At 43.8% G+C, this 18,066-nt stretch overlaps 1 protein-coding gene across 4 annotated transcripts in view; it reads left to right on the forward strand.

Moving 5' to 3' along the window:
* Positions 1-18,066, forward strand: part of abcc8 (ATP-binding cassette, sub-family C (CFTR/MRP), member 8) — a 200,913-nt gene that overhangs the window by 54,212 nt on the left and 128,635 nt on the right. For all 4 annotated transcript variants that reach the window (XM_067993856.1, XM_067993858.1, XM_067993859.1 and 1 more), the window contains exons 7-8: positions 7,338-7,502; positions 10,696-10,851. In XM_067993856.1, the coding sequence (XP_067849957.1) occupies positions 7,338-7,502; positions 10,696-10,851 (321 nt within the window). The remainder of the gene's footprint in view (positions 1-7,337; positions 7,503-10,695; positions 10,852-18,066) is intronic.

Genomic DNA, 18,066 nt, shown 5'->3' on the forward strand with positions numbered 1-18,066 from the left:
TCTGAGTGCGCGTGGAGAGCAGACACCAGGAAATCTTGCCCCCACTTAAAGTCAGTCCTGCCCCCACTTAAAGTCGGCGGGCCGATACTTAAAAGGGCATTGAGATACTTGAGGCACTTAATATTTTGTGTATTGGAATAATAAAACGAATTTAACCTTACCTGTTAGGGTTTCCTATCGCTTCCCATTCATACCAGGTTAAAGCAGATGGGAAGTACCGGATCCATGAGGTGAGTGCCTTTATTGCACTGCTTGAGTGGGCCCAGAGGAGCAGGAATTCTTCATCTAAGCCCAACGAGCTCACCTGGCTGACAAGACCCCCGCGATCGGCCGACCCCCCCCCCCCCACCACCGCCGATGGTAGACCCCCTTCTACCTCCAATTCTTCAGCTGACCGCCAGCGACCTTCGGTCCTCTTCCTCAGCCCCCCAATTTCTTCCTTAACCCTCCGATTTCTTCCTCAACCCCCCGATCTTCTTCCCGTGTCCCCCCCGATCTCTTCCTCGGCCCCCCGAGCTCCTCGCTGGCCCCCCGAACTCCTCGCCAGCCCCCCCGATCTTCTCCCCAACCCCCGATCTTCTCCCCGGCCCATGATCCCTCCTTCCCTCTGTCCGATCCCCAGCTGCCTGTCAATCAGGCTGGCTGCCGGGCTTGAAATCCAGAAGTGCAGTGCAATTGATTGACCTCATTAAAGCGACCTGCCCACTACCTTCCGGATTTAGCATCCAGAAATCTTCCCCCCCCCCCTGCTCCCTTCCCAGCTCGTAGTTAAAGTTTAACCCCATGTGTCTCAAAGACCACAGAAGGGTTGAAACCAAACACTGTAGAAATGCTTTAAGATAGCACAAAAATGAAAATAAGGCCATGAAGGTTGGAAATAGTGCTGGCATCATTTTGTTCAGGCACACTGCTTATCACTAGTGCCAAAAAATCTGTTACTGTGCTCCACAATAGACACCTTAACATCGGTAATGACCATGCTACCTAAATAAGGTCACAGTTATGAGAAGTAGAAGCAGGGTTCTCAAATCAACTAGCAGGTTCCATGTTAGAAGCTGAAAGTATAAATCACAATTTGACAAACAATGCAACATTTCCCAACACAATGCACACAGTGAATTATAGATTACATTTAAATACCACATCACCGTGTTAAGAATAGCAGTTGGTCTAAAACAAGGACAATGGAGGTTCAGCTTTCAGCTAGATGGGCTGTTGGTTTTAAAATTTAATATCTTACGTCTTCCCCATTGAATCATTCATAAGTGAGGACTAGCAGAGTTGTTATTTATACTAATTATTCTGGGTCTGGTGATTTCTTCATCATTCATATTTTAAAATTCAGTCTGTATATTTTTACTTTAATTATTTCAGTGATTTGTGCTGTAATACTCATTATAAAAAACACTAAAATTTGTATAATGTGTTCCTGTAATTAGCTCACTTCTTGTTCCATTCAAACATTGCAGAACAAAATTGCTGTTAACATACAAATGCTTAACAATAATTCAACAGAAGTTGTATGACTCTTTCAATGTATTAAATTCTTTAGCTGTTATTTCAGTGAAGATACTACTCAATGGGTTCGCACTTCCATTAAAATAGTGAACAGCGGTGTTTAATATGGACACATTAAGTGTTCATACAGTAATATTAAAGGTACAAGGTAGGGCCGATGTTCAGCTCATCATGGTCACAGACTGGTCTGAACTGGAAAAAGCCCTAGAGCTTTCACATTTAATTAATCTACACACTGTTACGATTCTTAGAGCAGATGCTTCAGTTATGCCTGACAACTTTTGGGCAAGCTTATTAATGATGACAGAATGATTCAGGACATTACGGTGGTATGACTTTTCAATTCTAAATGTTAAATTATATGCACTTTATATGAAGTTTAAAGTTTTAAGGTTAATGTCACAGGGATTAGTCCTATTACATAATAACTGGATAAATTATGTTCACTGTAATGCTTTTACGTTTTGAGTGCATAGCGTGATTTGCGGCTTTCAAATTGGGTCTAAGAAATTTTTTACAGCTTCTTGTCACTGAATATTAAAAAGTACAATTGTACACCAACTCTGTGTTGCAGCTGGTTAACATAGGGTCTGAGCAGGGCCAAGCATGAAGCACTGAATAACCGGGATCTGATCGGGGCCAAGATTATGGGTATGATTAAAGCAGGATTGACCACGGCAAGGATTGACAAAGTGGTTAAAAGAAGCACTGATCAGGGCCAGGAATGAAGCATTGATTAAAGCAGGGTCTGATCAGGGCCAGGAATGAAGCCTTGATTAAAGCAGGGTCTGATCAGGGCCAGGGGTGAAACATTGATTAAAGCAGGGTCTGATCATGGCCAGGGGTGAAACATTGATTAAAGCAGGGTCTGATCATGGCCAGGGGTGAAGCCTTGATTAAAGCAGGGTCTGATCAGGGCCAGGGGTGAAGCCTTGATTAAAGCAGGGTCTGATCATGGCCAGGGGTGAAGCCTTGATTAAAGCAGGGTCTGATCAGGGCCAGGGGTGAAGCCTTGATTAAAGCAGGGTCTGATCAGGGCCAGGGGTGAAGCCTTGATTAAAGCAGGGTCTGATCAGAGCCAGGAGTGAAACATTGATTAAAGCAGGGTCTGATCAGAGCCAGGAGTGAAACATTGATTAAAGCAGGGTCTGATCAGGGCCAGGAGTGAAACATTGATTAAAGCAGGGTCTGATCAGGGCCAGGGGTGAAACATTGATTAAAGCAGGGTCTGATCATGGCCAGGGGTGAAGCCTTGGTTAAAGCAGGGTCTGATCAGGGCCAGGGGTGAAGCCTTGATTAAAGCAGGGTCTGATCAGGGCCAGGGGTGAAACATTGATTAAAGCAGGGTCTGATCATGGCCAGGGGTGAAGCCTTGATTAAAGCAGGGTCTGATCATGGCCAGGGGTGAAGCCTTGATTAAAGCAGGGTCTGATCAGGGCCAGGGGTGAAGCCTTGATTAAAGCAGGGTCTGATCATGGCCAGGGGTGAAGCCTTGATTAAAGCAGGGTCTGATCATGGCCAGGGGTGAAGCCTTGATTAAAGCAGGGTCTGATCAGGGCCAGGGGTGAAGCCTTGATTAAAGCAGGGTCTGATCAGGGCCAGGGGTGAAGCCTTGATTAAAGCAGGGTCTGATCAGGGCCAGGGGTGAAGCCTTGATTAAAGCAGGGTCTGATCAGAGCCAGGAGTGAAACATTGATTAAAGCAGGGTCTGATCAGGGCCAGGGGTGAAACATTGATTAAAGCAGGGTCTGATCATGGCCAGGGGTGAAGCCTTGATTAAAGCAGGGTCTGATCATGGCCAGGGGTGAAGCCTTGGTTAAAGCAGGGTCTGATCAGGGCCAGGGGTGAAGCCTTGATTAAAGCAGGGTCTGATCAGGGCCAGGGGTGAAACATTGATTAAAGCAGGGTCTGATCAGAGCCAGGAGTGAAACATTGATTAAAGCAGGGTGTGATCAGGGCCAGGGGTGAAACATTGATTAAAGCAGGGTCTGATCAGGGCCAGGAGTGAAACATTGATTAAAGCAGGGTCTGATCAGGGCCAGGAGTGAAACATTGATTAAAGCAGGGTCTGATCAGGGCCAGGAGTGAAACATTGATTAAAGCAGGGTCTGATCAGGGCCAGTGGTGAAGCCTTGATTAAAGCAGGGTCTGATCAGGGCCAGGAGTGAAGCCTTGATTAAAGCAGGGTCTGATCATGGCCAGGGGTGAAACATTGATTAAAGCAGGGTCTGATCATGGCCAGGGGTGAAACATTGATTAAAGCAGGGTCTGATCATGGCCAGGGGTGAAACATTGATTAAAGCAGGGTCTGATCAGGGCCAGTGGTGAAACATTGATTAAAGCAGGGTCTGATCAGGGCCAGGGGTGAGGCATTGATTAAAGCAGGGTCTGATCATGGCCAGGGGTGAGGCATTGATTAGAGCTGGGCCTGATCGGGTACAGGAGTGAAGCAGTGATTAAAGCAGGACCTGTCTGGGGCTAGGAATGAAGGATTGATTAAAGCAGCTCCCGTCTAGATCAGCAGTGAAGCACTCTTTTAAAAAAACAAACTATTTTAATTAACTTTACATCCATATCCTTATTTCTGTCATACTGATGATTTTGCTGAATTATATTGTTCAACGACAAGTGTTTTCTGAATGTTGTATAGAAGCTATATTTTGCAAAAAAGGATAATGCAATAATCATTGGGGACTTTAATCTTCATATAGACTGGGCAAACCAAATTGGCAAAAGTAGTTTGGAGGATGAGTTCATGGAATGCATCCGAGACAGTTTTCTAGAAAAATATGTCGAGGAACCAACTATGGAACAGGTTATTTTAGATCTAGTATTGTGTAATGAGACAGGGTTAATTAGTAATCCTATAATAAAGGATCCTCTGGGGAAGAGTGATCATAATATGATAGAATTTCATATTGAGTTTGAGAGTGATGTAGTTAAGTCCAAAACTAGGGTCTTAAATTTAAACAAGGCCAATTATGTAGGTATGAGGGGCGAGTTGACTAAGGTAGAATGGGAAATTAGATTAAAAGATATGATGGTAGATAAGCAATGGCGAACATTTAAAGAAATAAATCGTAATTCCCAATGAATATACATACCCTTGAGGAATAAAAACTCCACAGGCAAAGTGATCCAACCATGTCTAACTAGAGAAGTCAAGGATAGTATTAGATTAAAACAAGAGGCTTACAGTGCTGCGAAAAAGAGTAGTAAGCCTGAGGATTGGGAGGATTTTAGAAATCAGCAAAGGATAACCAAGAAATTGATGAACAGGGAGAAAATTGAATATGAGAGTAAACTAGCAAGAAATATAAAAACAGATTGTAAGAGTTTCTACAAGTATATAAAATGGAAGTGATTAGCGAAAATAAATGTGGGTCCCTTAGAGGCAGAGACAGGAGAAATTATATTGGGGAATAAGGAAATGGCAGAGATGTTAAACAAATATTTTCTATCTGTCTTCACAATAGAAGACACAAAAAACATACTGGAAATAGTGGGAAACCAAGGGTCTAATGAGAGGGAGGAACTTAAAGAAATTAAAATTAGAAAATAAAAAGTTTTAGAAAAATTAATGGGACTAAAAGCCGACAAATTCTCTGGAACTGATGGCCTACATCCTACGGTTTTAAAAGAGGTGGCTGCAAAGATGGTGAATTGGTTTTGATCTTCCAGAATTCGTTAGTTTCTAGAATGGTCCCCGTGGATTGGAAGGTAGCAAATGTAACCCCGCTATTCAAGAAAGGAGGGAGAGAGAAAACAGCGAACTACAGGCCATTTAGCCTAACATCAGTAGTTGGGAAAATGCTAGAATCTATTATTAAGGTCACAGTAAGAGGGCACTTAGAAAATCATAACATGATTAGGTAGAGTCAACACAGTTTTATGAAAGGGAAATCATGTTTGACAAATTTATTAGAGTTTTTTGAGGGTGTAATTAGCAGCGTAGATAAAGGGGAACCAGTGGATGTAGTATATTTGGATTTTCAAAAGGCATTTGATAGGATCATTAGAAAGGTTGCAGCATGGAAGGAGGCCATTTGGCCCATCGAGTCCACGCTGGCTCTATGCAAGAGCAATCCAGCTAGTCCCACTCCCCCGCCCTTTCTCCGTAGCCCTGTAAACTTTTTCTTTTCAAGTACTTATCCAATTTCCTTTTGAAGGCCATGATTGAATCTGCCTCCACCACCCCCTCAGGCAGTGCATTCCAGATTCTAACCACTCGCTGTGTAAAAATGTTTTTCCTCATGTCACCTTTGGTTCTTTTACCAATCACCTTAAATCTATGCCCTCTGGTTCTTGACCCTTCTGCCAATGAGAACAGTTTCTCTCTATCTACTCTGTCTAGACCCTTCACGATTTTGAATACCTCTATCAAATCTCCTTGCAACCGTCTCTGTTCCAAGGAGAACAACCCCAGCTTCTCCAGTCTATTCACATAACTGAAGTCTCTCATCCATGGAATAATTCTATTAAATCTCTTCTGCACCCTCTCTAAGGCCTTCACATCTTTCCTGAAGTGCGGTGCCCAGAACTGGACACAATACTCCAGCTTTGGCTGAACCAGTGTTTTATAAAGGTTCATCATGACTTCCATACTTTCGTACCATAAGAGGTTGTTACACAAGATTATGGCTCATGGGATTGGGGGTAATATAGTAGCATGGGTTGAGGATTGGTTATCAGAAGGAAAACAGAGAGTAGGAATAAATGGGTCATTTTTGGGTTCGCAGGCTGTAACTAGTGGGGTGCCGCAGGGATCGGTGCCTGGGCCTCAGCTATTTACAATCTATATTAATGACTTAGATGAAGAGACTGAGTGTGATGTATCCAAGTCTGCTGATGATACAAAGCTAGGTGGGAAAGTAAGCTGTGAGAAGGATCCAAAGAGTCTGCAAAGGGATATAGACAGGTTAAATGAGTGGGCAAGAAGGTGGCAGATGGAGTATAATGTGGGGAAATGTGAGGTTATTCACTTTGATAGGAAAAATGGAAAAACTGATTTTTTTTTAAATGGTGAGAAATTATCAAATGTTGGTGTTCAGAGAGATTTGGGTGTCCTTGTACAAGAAACACAGAAAGTTAACATGCCAGGTATGGCAAGCAATTAGGAAGGCAAATGGTATGTTGACCTTTATTGCAAGGGGGTTGGAGTGTAAGAGTAAGGAAGTCTTGCTGTAACTGTACAGGGTTTTGGTGCGATCACACCTAGAGTACTGTGTGCAATTTCCTTATCTAAGGAAGGATATACTTGCCTCAGAGGCGGTGCAACGAAGGTTCACTAGATTGATTCCTGGGATGAGAGGGTTGTCCTATGAGTAGAGATTGAGTAGAATGAGCCTGTACTCTCTGGAGTTTAGAAGAATGAGAGGTGATCTCATTGAAACATATAAGATTCTAAGAGGGCCTGACAGGGTAGATGCTGAGAGGGTGTTTCCCCTGGCTGGAGAGTCTAGAACTAGGGGACATAGTCTCAGGATAAGGGGTCAGACATTTAGGACTGAGATGAGGAGGAATTTCTTCACTGAGAGGGTCGTGAATATTTGGAATTCTCTATCCTAGAGCATGGTGGATGCTCAGACGTTGAGTATATTCCAAGACTCTAAGGGAATCAAGGGATATGGGGATTGGGCAGGAAGGTGGAGTTAAGGTAGAGGATCAGCCATGATCTTATTGAATGGCGGAGCAGGCTCGAGGGGCTGTATGGCCTACACCTGCTGCTATTCCTTATGTTTATTAAGTTGCACAGTACAGTCATTACTCAGCCCAGACATTACTGCTCAGTACTTACACAATCTGTTTGGTCTTCACAGGTGAAATTGTTGGGTGTTCACTTCATTTCCTCACAGGAGTTCTTAGCCAATGCTTATGTTATCGCAGTCCTTTTATTTCTTGCCCTTCTTCTGCAAAGGACATTTCTTCAGGCTTCATACTACGTTGCCATAGAAACTGGAATCAACTTACGAGGAGCAATCCAGGTACTTCTTTATGTGTGTTCTATCCAGGAGATTTGAAGGAGTAATTCCAAGCAAATGTTCTTACAATGTTAATGCACAAGTACATTAAAATGAAATTCCAACAGAGTATTCACTTTTTTAATAGAAAAAAATACTTTTCTATATATAAATTATGTTGAGTGGATGGTGTGGTGGGTTATCACACTGCACATTCTCCCCAGCGACCTGGAGTTAAATCCAGCTGTGGCCAATGGGGTGAAATTATTCTCTCTCTGCCTTCTGTAAGTATGAAGTAAATTTTGGCAACCCAAACCTTATTTGTGCAGCAAACAACACCAAAATGAACAAAAAGCAGTCACAAGCTGACCCTAAGGGGTGATAATTCCAATGTACCTGCTGCTGGTATGCACCAGGAGTGCAAATCACAAATTTCCACACTCCCAGTCCTGATTTTCCATTCAATGTCATTAATAAACAGAAATTTGCAAGCTGGGAATACACAACTTTGCAATATTGCCTCTTGGCACAAACCAGGAGTAGGTGCACCAGAATGTTTACCTTTAAATTGTCATTCTGAACCGGAGAAGGCTGTAAGAGTGATGTGTGACAACTGGAAAAAGATCTGCTGGTTTGGAAAAGGTATGTTGTTCAGGCATTCCTGTGCCTGGACTGAAAGCACTTGATACTATTTTGCCTGTTGACAATGAATGGGTAAAAAATCAAGCACCATGAGCCAAAGTGAAAAGTGCTCCATGTCCTAGCATTGAAACCTTGATGAACATAAAAAAACTTACAAATATAAAATTAAGAAATAAATGACAAGTTATGTGTCGGTTTGGGAAGCAGCTCAAGCAACTAAAGTTTCACCAGTGAACCCACTTAAGAAAGGAGACCTAAAGTAACTACTGAAAATTCAAAAATGCTTCCTGCAATCATACTCATGGCAACAACTAGACAGCAAGTAAAAGCACTGGTCAAAAGGTTTTATCCAAAAAAAATACAGGTAATGTCACTTAGTCCATGAAATTGCTGTGCATGACATCAACTACATCCATGATATGGCAACCTATAGAAAAAAAGGGGGAAACTTTCAACTGGCGGCCACCTGTTTCCTATCTGAGAAACGGATCATCAGCAGTTGAAAATCTGGCAGGGGCCTTGTGCACTCATTTGCCCAGCTGACTCAATTTTCATGCAGGCCTTTAAATGGGCGTCCAGCACACCTGCCCAAAACATGCGAGAGGCTGTTTAAGTATGCAAATCAGGGTCCCACATTACAACAGTGGTTACTCATCAAAAGAAAAGTACTTCATTGACTGTGCAGCACTTTGGGATGCCCTGTTGTCATGAAAAGTGCTGTATAAATGCAAGTCTTTCTTTCTGTGTCTGTTGCAGGACTCCGATTGCAACTTTCACCCAGAAATGAGTGAAGCATGTGTGGCACATGCTGGTCCCACTTCCTCCAGGCATTGAGGGGTCTAACAGTCCTTAAAGGGACTGCTGGAGGCCTCTCCCAAAATGTAAGCTTTTTTGGGTTTTTTAAGATTTATGTGGGGCCAGAAGTAGCAGTAGAGCTCCTCCAGACCTTACAAAAATCTTCCGGTCTGTTCCCACCCAAGTATAACAATGCACTTTAAATTGTCTTTTTAAATATTCAACTGTACTTTTGCAGCATTTATATACCTGAAGATATAATTGAAGTTGTTTATGAAACAAAATTCTATTACAAACCTCCTGAATTTTGTCACTGCTTTAAAGCTGACGTACCCATTAGTCAGTAAAACAGCTAAAAATCCCTGATTAAAATTTCCTGGTAAACAAGTTATTCTGGAAAGGAGACATGTTGACACAGAATACTGGAATATCAATACACAGTATCACCGACTGGCGGGACACGACCTTGCACCTGAAATTCTCTCACACTGCTGAGTCCCAGTATTGACTGTGTCACTGGGGGAAGGGGGAGAGAAATGGGAAGCAGGGCAAGCATAGGCACCGCATGCACCTTCCTATAGGGAAGGAGGGAAAGTGGGAAGAAACAACATCCATGGCTGTTCTTGTGTGTCTGAAGACTCAGCCAGACTGTTGTTACCTTAGTTAACCAGAAGCTGCGGCGAGCGTTGCTCGGCTGCTCTGCGCACGTTCTGGCCCAATGCTTCATGGTCCACAGACAAAAGATCCAAATTGTCTCAATGTGGAAAAAAAGAGATAGCAAATCTAAAACAAGGGGATAAAATTCAATTTTGGTGGGTTGCAAAATGAGAAGTAGCAAATTAGCCGCCTATTATACACTCGGCCCAATTTTCCTTTCCATTAACTGCAATGCCACCCACAGCTCTCCAACAGCATGGTAATCTAATCTGTCCTGGCCCTCAAGGTGGACCAGGCCTCTCACCGGCAGGATTGGGTGGCCAGCCAGTGCAGTCTGCTGGTCAGCCATCTAATAGTTAAAATCTACCCCAATTAGTTACTGTAATGGATGGGGAGCTGTAGGGTTCTTCTGGATGGATGAACTAATATGGATCAAATGGTCTTCCTCATATGTAAGTAACGTATGATCTAGGAAAATTCATGCTCCTCTCTTTTGGATCATACAGTACGTAATCCCATGTACTTCAACACAAGATTTCCACTTCATATACCCCATGCAATACCACCTTTTCACCCTTTTCATACACAGCTAACACACTTTTATATTGTATCCATTGGTGAGTTAGAAGAGACTGCTGATTATATGGCTGCTGCGCAGGATAAATTAAGTACCAAACTGTGTGTCAAAATGATTGAGATCATTATTGCTTTGATACAAACTGTACAATAGTAGGGAGACGAGGCTTGGTTTCTAGTTTAAAGAACGTGGAGTAAATTCCCAGTGAGTTTATTATCTCATGGCTGAAGGTCTGAACCTGATTTTTTTCAGAGTTGATGTGGCTGAAACAGTCATCAGAGAGATTTGGAAGACCAAAGCTTGTCATGAGGATAGAACTCCTGACTTACAGTTAAACTTTTTATTAAATAAAATTTAAATGAGTTCTTATAATTCCACTTTGCTCCTGGTTATTATCACTTCAAATTCCTGAATTATAGAGCCACTATTACAGTAGTCTTGGTTTTAGTTGGTTCAAAATCTTGTTGAAAATAAATAAATATTTATCTGTGAAGAATTTTCCTGATAGTTTCTCACAACAGCTGCACTTCATTATTTTTATTTCAGACAAAAATCTACAATAAGATTCTTCGTTTGTCAACCTCAAACATGTCCATGGGGGAGATGACCGTTGGACAGATCTGCAATCTGGTTGCCATAGATACAAACCAGCTGATGTGGTTTTTCTTTCTCTCTCCCAATCTATGGGCTATGCCTGTGCAGGTAATAACATGGTACATTGACGTTTAATCTCTATACCAAGGACTCCCTGATGGTTGTGGCACGTTGGTGCAGATATGTAACATCTATCAGAGCAAAGGAAAGATTGTAGACTTACCTGAAAATTGAGTGCAATCTGCATAACTTAACCATGTATCCATTCCTACTAAATCCATTGGCCCTGAAAGTCCATAACCCTTCCAGTGTCCTCCCAATGTAACTTTGACGGGAATCCGCCAGAGGGCTGGAATTAAAGGCGTTACAGGTAGTTACTCAGAATGGCGAAAGGTGGGAAGTGGTGTTCCACAAGGATTGGTGCTGGGACCAATGTTGTTCATCATTTACATAAATGATTTGGATTCGGGAATCAGAAGTACAATTTCAAAATTTGCGGATGACACCAAACTGGGGGGTATAGTTAATATCGAGGAAGACTGCAACAAAATACAGGAAGACATTAATAAACGTGCAGAATGGGCGTGTAATTGTCAAATGAATTTCAATATAGACAAGTGTGAGTTAATACATTTTGGTCGAAAGAATAAGGGGGCCACATACTGCATGGATAATAAGAGTCTAAATGGGGTAGAGGAGCAGAGGGATCTGGGGGTACAGATACACTAATCACTAAAAGGAGCGATGTTGGTTAATAAGGCCATAAAAAAGCAAGCCAAGCACTGGAGTTCATTTCTAGAGGGATAGAATTGAAAAGCAGGGAAGTTATGTTAAACTTGTATTGAAACTTGGTTAGACCACACTTGGAGTACTGTGAACAGTTCTGGTCTCCATACTAAAAAAAGGATATAGAGACACTGCAGAAGTTGCAACAAAGATTTCGGAGGATGATACCAGAACTGAGAGGTTATACCTATCAGGGAAGATTGAGCAAGCTGGGGCTCTTTTCTCCAGAAAAGAGAAGACTGAGGAGTGACCTGATAGAGGTCTTTAAGATTATGAGAGGGTTTGATAGGGTAGACGTGGAGAAGATGTTTCCACTTGCGCGGGAGACCAGAACTAGGGGCCATAAATATAAGATAAAAACGTGAGAACATAAGAAATAGGAACAGGAGTAGGCCATATGGCCCCTCGAGCCTGCTCCACCATTCAGTAAGATCATGTCTGATCTTCTACCTCAACTCCACTTTCCCACCCGATCCCCATATCCCTTGATTCCCTTAGTGTTCAAAAATCTATTGATCTCAGTCTTGAATATACTCAATGACTGAGCATTCACAGCCCTCTGGGGTAGAGAATTCCAAAGATTTACAACACTCTGAGTGAAGAAATTTTTCCTTATCTCAGTCCTAAATGGCTGATCCCTTATCTTGAGACTGTGGCCCCTAGGCTCTCCAGCCAGGGGAAACAGCCTCCCAGCATCTACCCTGTCAAGCCCTCTAAGAATTTTATACGTTTCAATTAGATCACCTCTCATTCTTCTAAACTCAAGAGAATATAGGCCTATCCTACACTATCTCTCCTCATAGGACAACCCTCTCATCCCAGGAATCAATCTAGTGAACTTTTGTTGCACCCCTCTAAGGCAAGTAGGTAAGGAGACCAAAACTGTACACAATACTCCAGGTGTGATCTCACCAGAGCCCTATATAATTGCAGCAGGACCTCCCTACTCTTATATTCCAACCCCCTTGCAATAAAGGCTAACAGACCATTTGCCTTCCTAATTGCTTGCTGTACCTGCATGTTAACTTTTTGTGATTCGTGTACAAGGACACCCAAATCCCTCTGACTACCAATATTTCTCAGTCTCTCAACTTTTAAAAAAAATTCTGCTTTTCTATTCTTCCCACCAAATATTTTGCTTTTCTATTCTTCCTACCATTTCCCCACATCATACTCCATCTGTCACCTTCTCGTGTGAGCACTGATCCTTGCGGCACCCCATTAGTTACAACCTGCCAACCTGAAAATGACCTGTTTATTCCTACTCTCTGTTTTCTGTCCATTAACCAATCCTCAATTCATGCTAATATATTACCCCCAATCCTGTGAGCCTTAATCTTGTGTAACAACCTCTTGTGTGGCACCTTATCGAATGCCTTTTGAAAATCCAAATATACTACATCCACTGGTTCCCCTTTATCTACCCTGCTAGTTGCACCCTCAAAAAATTCTAATAGATTTGTCAAACACGATTACCCTTTCATAAAACCATGTTGACTCTGCCTAATCATATTATGATTTTCTAAGTGTCCTGTTACTACGTCCTTAGTAATAGATTCTAGCATTTTCCACACTACTGATGTTAGGCTAACTGGCCTATAATTCCCTGTTTTCTCTCTCCCTCCTTGGAGGATAGTCATTAATAAATCCAATAGGGAATTCAGGAGAAACTTCTTTATCCAGAAAGTGGTTAGAATGTGGAACTTGCTACCACAAGGAGTAGCTGAGGCAACTAGCAAAGATACATTTAAGGGGAAGCTAAATAAACGCATGAGGGAGAAAGGAATAGAAGGGTATGCTGATAGGGTTAGATGAAGTAGGGAGGGTGGAGGCTTGTGTGGAGCATAAATACCGGCATGGGCCTGTTGGGCTGAATGGCCAGTTTCTGTGCTGTACATAGGTCGAGAATGTAGATGCCAGGCCCCAGCATTGCACAGAAATTCCCACGTGACCTTCGAAAGGGCTGAGCGTCTGCCACGCAAGAGGTGGTGGGGCCAGAGATGGGGATTCTGAACGTCAGAGTTCTCATGTCTCTGGCTTCTCAGTCAGTGGAGACAAGAATTAATGGCTGGTGCATCTGAGAAAGCCAGTTGTACCAGGCTCCTGAATGGTAGAAGTATGACCCACCTGGAGGTCCAGAATGGAATTGTTGATTTTTTAAAAACATTTTTACACGTGGCCCTCTTACAAATTGGGTTGCTGGGAACATCTATAGGATGAGGGGGCCCAACATCTCCCCACCAGACCAAATATACTACAAATTTTCTCACTGAAAATGGGTTAAGGCTCTTGGAAAAGCATACCTCAGTTGGTAGCACTCTCACCTCTTGAGAGAAGCCTAAATCTCAACATGGATTATCAGTAGAAAGAATTGATCAAATACTGCATGGAACTTTTTTTTTATTATTCGTTCATGGGATGTGGACGCCGCTGGCGAGGCCAGCATTTATTGTCCATCCCTAATTGCCCTTGAGAAGGTGGTGGTGAGCCTTGAACCACTGCAGTCTGTGTGGTGAAGGTTCTCCCACAGTGCTGTTAGGAAGGGAGTTCCAGGATTTTGACCCAGCAACGTTGAAGGAACAGCGATATATTTCCAAGTCAGGATGATATGTGACTTAGAGGGAAACGTGCAGGTGGTGTTGTTCCCATGTGCCTGCTGCCCTCGTCCTCTAGGTGGTAGAGGTCACGGGTTTGGGAGGTGCTGTCGAAGAAGCCTTGGCGAGTTGCTGCAGTGCATCCTATGGATGATACACACTGCAGCCACAGTGCGCCGGTGGTGAAGGGAGTGAATGTTTAGGGTGGTGGATGGGGTGCCAGTCAAGTGGGCTGTTTTGTCCTGGATAGTGTTGAGTTTCTTGAGTGTTGTTGGAGCTGCACTGATCCAGGCAAGTGGAGAGTATTCCATCACACTCCTGGCTTGTGCCTTGTAGATGGTGGAAAGGCTTTGGGGAGTCAGGAGGTGAGTCACTCGCCGCAGAATACCCAGCCTCTGATCTGCTCTTGTAGCCACAGTATTTATATGGCTGGTCCAGTTAAGTTTCTGGTCAATGGTGACCCCAGGATGTTGATGGTGGGGAATTCGGCGATGGTAATGCCGTTGAATGTTAAGGGGAGGTGGTTAGACTCTTGTTGAAGATGGTCATTGCCTGCCGTGAATGTTACTTGCCACTTATCAGCCCAACGTGTGTCAGGGTCTTACTGCATGCGGGCATGGACTGCTTCATTATCTGAGGGGTTGTGAATGGAACTGAACACTGTGCAATCATCAGTGAACATCCCCACTTCTGACCTTATGATGGAGGGAAGGTCATTGATGAAGCAGCTGAAGATGGTTGGGCCTAGGACACTGCCCTGAGGAACTCCTGCAGCAGTGTCCTGGGGCTGAGATGATTGACCTCCAACAACCACTGCCATTTTCCTTTGTGCTAGATACGACTCCAGCCACTGGAGAGTTTTCCCCCTGATTCCCATTGACTTCAATTTTACCAGGGCTCTTTGGTGCCACACTCAGTCAAATGCTGCCTTGATGTCGCGGGCAGTCAATCTCACCTCACCTCTGGAATTCAGCTCTTTTGTCCATGTTTGGACCAAGGCTGTAATGAGGTCTGGTGCCCAATGGTCCTGGCGGATCCCAAACTGAGCATCGGTGAGTAAGTGCTGCTTGATAGCACTGTCAATGACACCTTCCATCACTTTGCTGATGATTGAGAGTAGATTAATGGGGCGGTAATTGGCTGGATTGGATTTGTCCTGCTTTTTGTAGACAGGACATACCTGGGCAATTTTCTATATTGTCGGGTAGATGCCAGTGTCTATGCCTCTGGGACTTGGAGCGGTGGACATTTGTAGACAACAATTGGCCTGGGTTGAATAGTTGAAATGTGGGCAGATTTGCTATTAACAGCATATATAGAACATGTTTACAATTTCACTGTATATAGTGAAGAACTTTTCTCCTGCACAGTGACTTGAACAAGTGTAGATTAATAAAGGAAAGCCAGCACGGATTTGTTAAAGGCAAATCGTGTTTAACTAACTTGGTTGACTTTTTTGATGAGGTAACAGAAAGGGTTGATGAGGGCAAAGCAATTGATGATGTCAAGGGCAGTCACTCTCACCTCACCTCAGGAATTCAGCTCTTTTGTCCATGTTTGGACTTTCAAATGACATTCGATAAAGTGGCACATAATAGGCTTGTCAGCAAAATTGAAGCCCATGGAATAAAAGGGGCAGTGGCAGCATGGATACAAAATTGGCTAAGTGACAGGAAACAGAGTAGTGGTGAACTGGAGGAAGGTATATAGTGGTGTTCTCCAGGGGTCGGTACTAGGACCACTGCTTTTTTTGGTATATATTAATGACTTGGACTTGGGTGTACAGGGCACATTTTCAAAATTTGCAGATGACACAAAACTTGGAAGTGTAGTAAACAGTGAGGAGAAACAGGCTGGTGGAATGGACGGACACATAGTAGGTGAAATTTAACGCAGAGAAATGCAAAGTGATATATTTTGGCAGGAAGAATGAGGAAAGGCAATCTCAACGAAATGGTACAATTCTAAAGGGGTTGCAGGAACAGAGAGTCCTGGAGGTATATGTGCATAAATCTTTAAAGATGGCAGGACAGGTTGAGAAAGCAGTTTAAAAAGTATACAGGATCCTGGGCTTCATAAATAGACGCATAGAGTGCAAAAGCAAGGAAGTTATGTTGGACTTTTATAAAACACTGGTTCAGTCACAGCTGAAATATTGGGCTCAATTTTCAAACGGAGCTGGGAAGGGGGCGGGGAGGGTCAAATTGAGGTCAGGAAACCCATTGGTAATGGTTTCCCGGACATCCTTACGATTTTGATGTAAGGATGTCTTTTATTTTTTTTGTCAGTTTCCCGTCCGACTGACCGGCTGATTGACAGGCTGGTTTCAGTCGGACAGGAGACCAGCCAGGGCGAGGACGTCTGCAGGTAAGTCTTTGTTTGTATGGATGGGGGGGATGGGAAACGGGTGGGGGGCATAGGTGGGCAAGAGGCATCGGTGGGCACGGGTGGGCAGAGGTGGGCACAGTGGTTGCGAGTCGTGGGGGATGGGATCAGGTGTCAGTCACAGGGGGGCGGGATCGGGGGTCATCGTGGGGGTCCGCTATTGTTGAGGGTCAGGGTCGGGGGATCGGGGTCGGGGTCGGAGAGTCGGGACAGGGGATCAGGGCCTGAGAGGGAGGATCGGGGTCTGGGGTCCATAATCGGTGGGGGGGTTTCCGCGATCGGTTGTGGGGGGGTTCGGTGCAGGTAGGCTTGATGGGCCTGTGGAAGCACTGCTGTTCCTCTGGGCCCACAAGCTATGCCTTTCTAGGCACTTCCCTGCAGTCTCGGGCCTTCTCGCCTTCTTTCACGAGGCGTAAAACAGAAGGCCCGGGAATTAGTTAAAAATGGAGGCCTGAAGCCTCCTGGGAGCGGGTTGGCTGCCCTCCCCTCGTCCCACCCACATGTAAACCGGAAATGGGCGGGTTGTAGGCGGATTGGGGGCGGGTCTGATATGGTGTCAATTTTCAATGCCTCCCCGCCCCCAACCCACCCGTTTTTTACTTTTAAAATCGAGCCCATTGTGTCCAATTCTGGGCACCGCACTTTAGGAAGGATGTGAAGGCCTTAGAGAGGGTGCAGAAAACATTTACTGGCATGGTTCCAGGGATGAGGGACTTCAGTTATGTGGATAGACTGGCGAAGCTGGGGTTGTTCTCCTTAGAGCAGAGAAGGTTGAGAGGAGATTTGATAGAAGTGTTCAAAATCATGAAGGGTTTAGATAAAGTAAATAAAGAGAAACTGTTCCCATTGGTGGAAGGGTCGAGAACCACAGGACACAGATCTAAGATGATTGGCAAAAGAACCAAAGGCGACATGAGGAAATACTTATTTATGCAGCGAGTAGTTATTATCTGGACTGTGCTGCCTGAAAGGGTGGTGAAAGCAGATCCAATTGTGGCTTTCAAAAAGGAATTGGATAAATAATTGAAGGGAAATAATTTGCAGGGCTATAGGGAAAGAGCAGGGTTTGGGACTAACTGGATTGCTCTTACAAAGAGCCAGCATGGGCTTGATGGGCCAAATGGCCTCCTTCTGTGCTGTAACCGTTCTGTGATTCTATATTCCTGTTGTTCTTTATTATGCTGCACACTTCATGTTTTACAGGTGGTCACAGTTTTCTGTTTAGCTTGCGTTGTTTTGTGACTGTATTATGCCAGTATATGCACCTGTACCAGAGACTTCACTGTGCATTGTCCCATTGAGTAACCATGCATCTGTGCGCATGGAGAAATACATGTCTGTGTGATTAATTGAGGCAGTCAGAGCTAATTCTTGTGCGATTTAAAGGGGAAGGAAAATCTATGGTAGAGTATTTTTTGTTTTAAGTATTTCCATAAAATGAGGAAGTAACATTATTACCTGAAAGAATTCAACTTTGCTGTGCATGGACACCCAGGTGCAGGGGATGTGGGTGGGAAGATTTTTGTGGGGCCTTTTGAAGAGCATGTATGCGCCTTCT

The sequence above is a fragment of the Heptranchias perlo genome, chromosome 12, assembly GCF_035084215.1.
Source record: "Heptranchias perlo isolate sHepPer1 chromosome 12, sHepPer1.hap1, whole genome shotgun sequence".
Taxonomy (NCBI): domain Eukaryota; kingdom Metazoa; phylum Chordata; class Chondrichthyes; order Hexanchiformes; family Hexanchidae; genus Heptranchias; species Heptranchias perlo.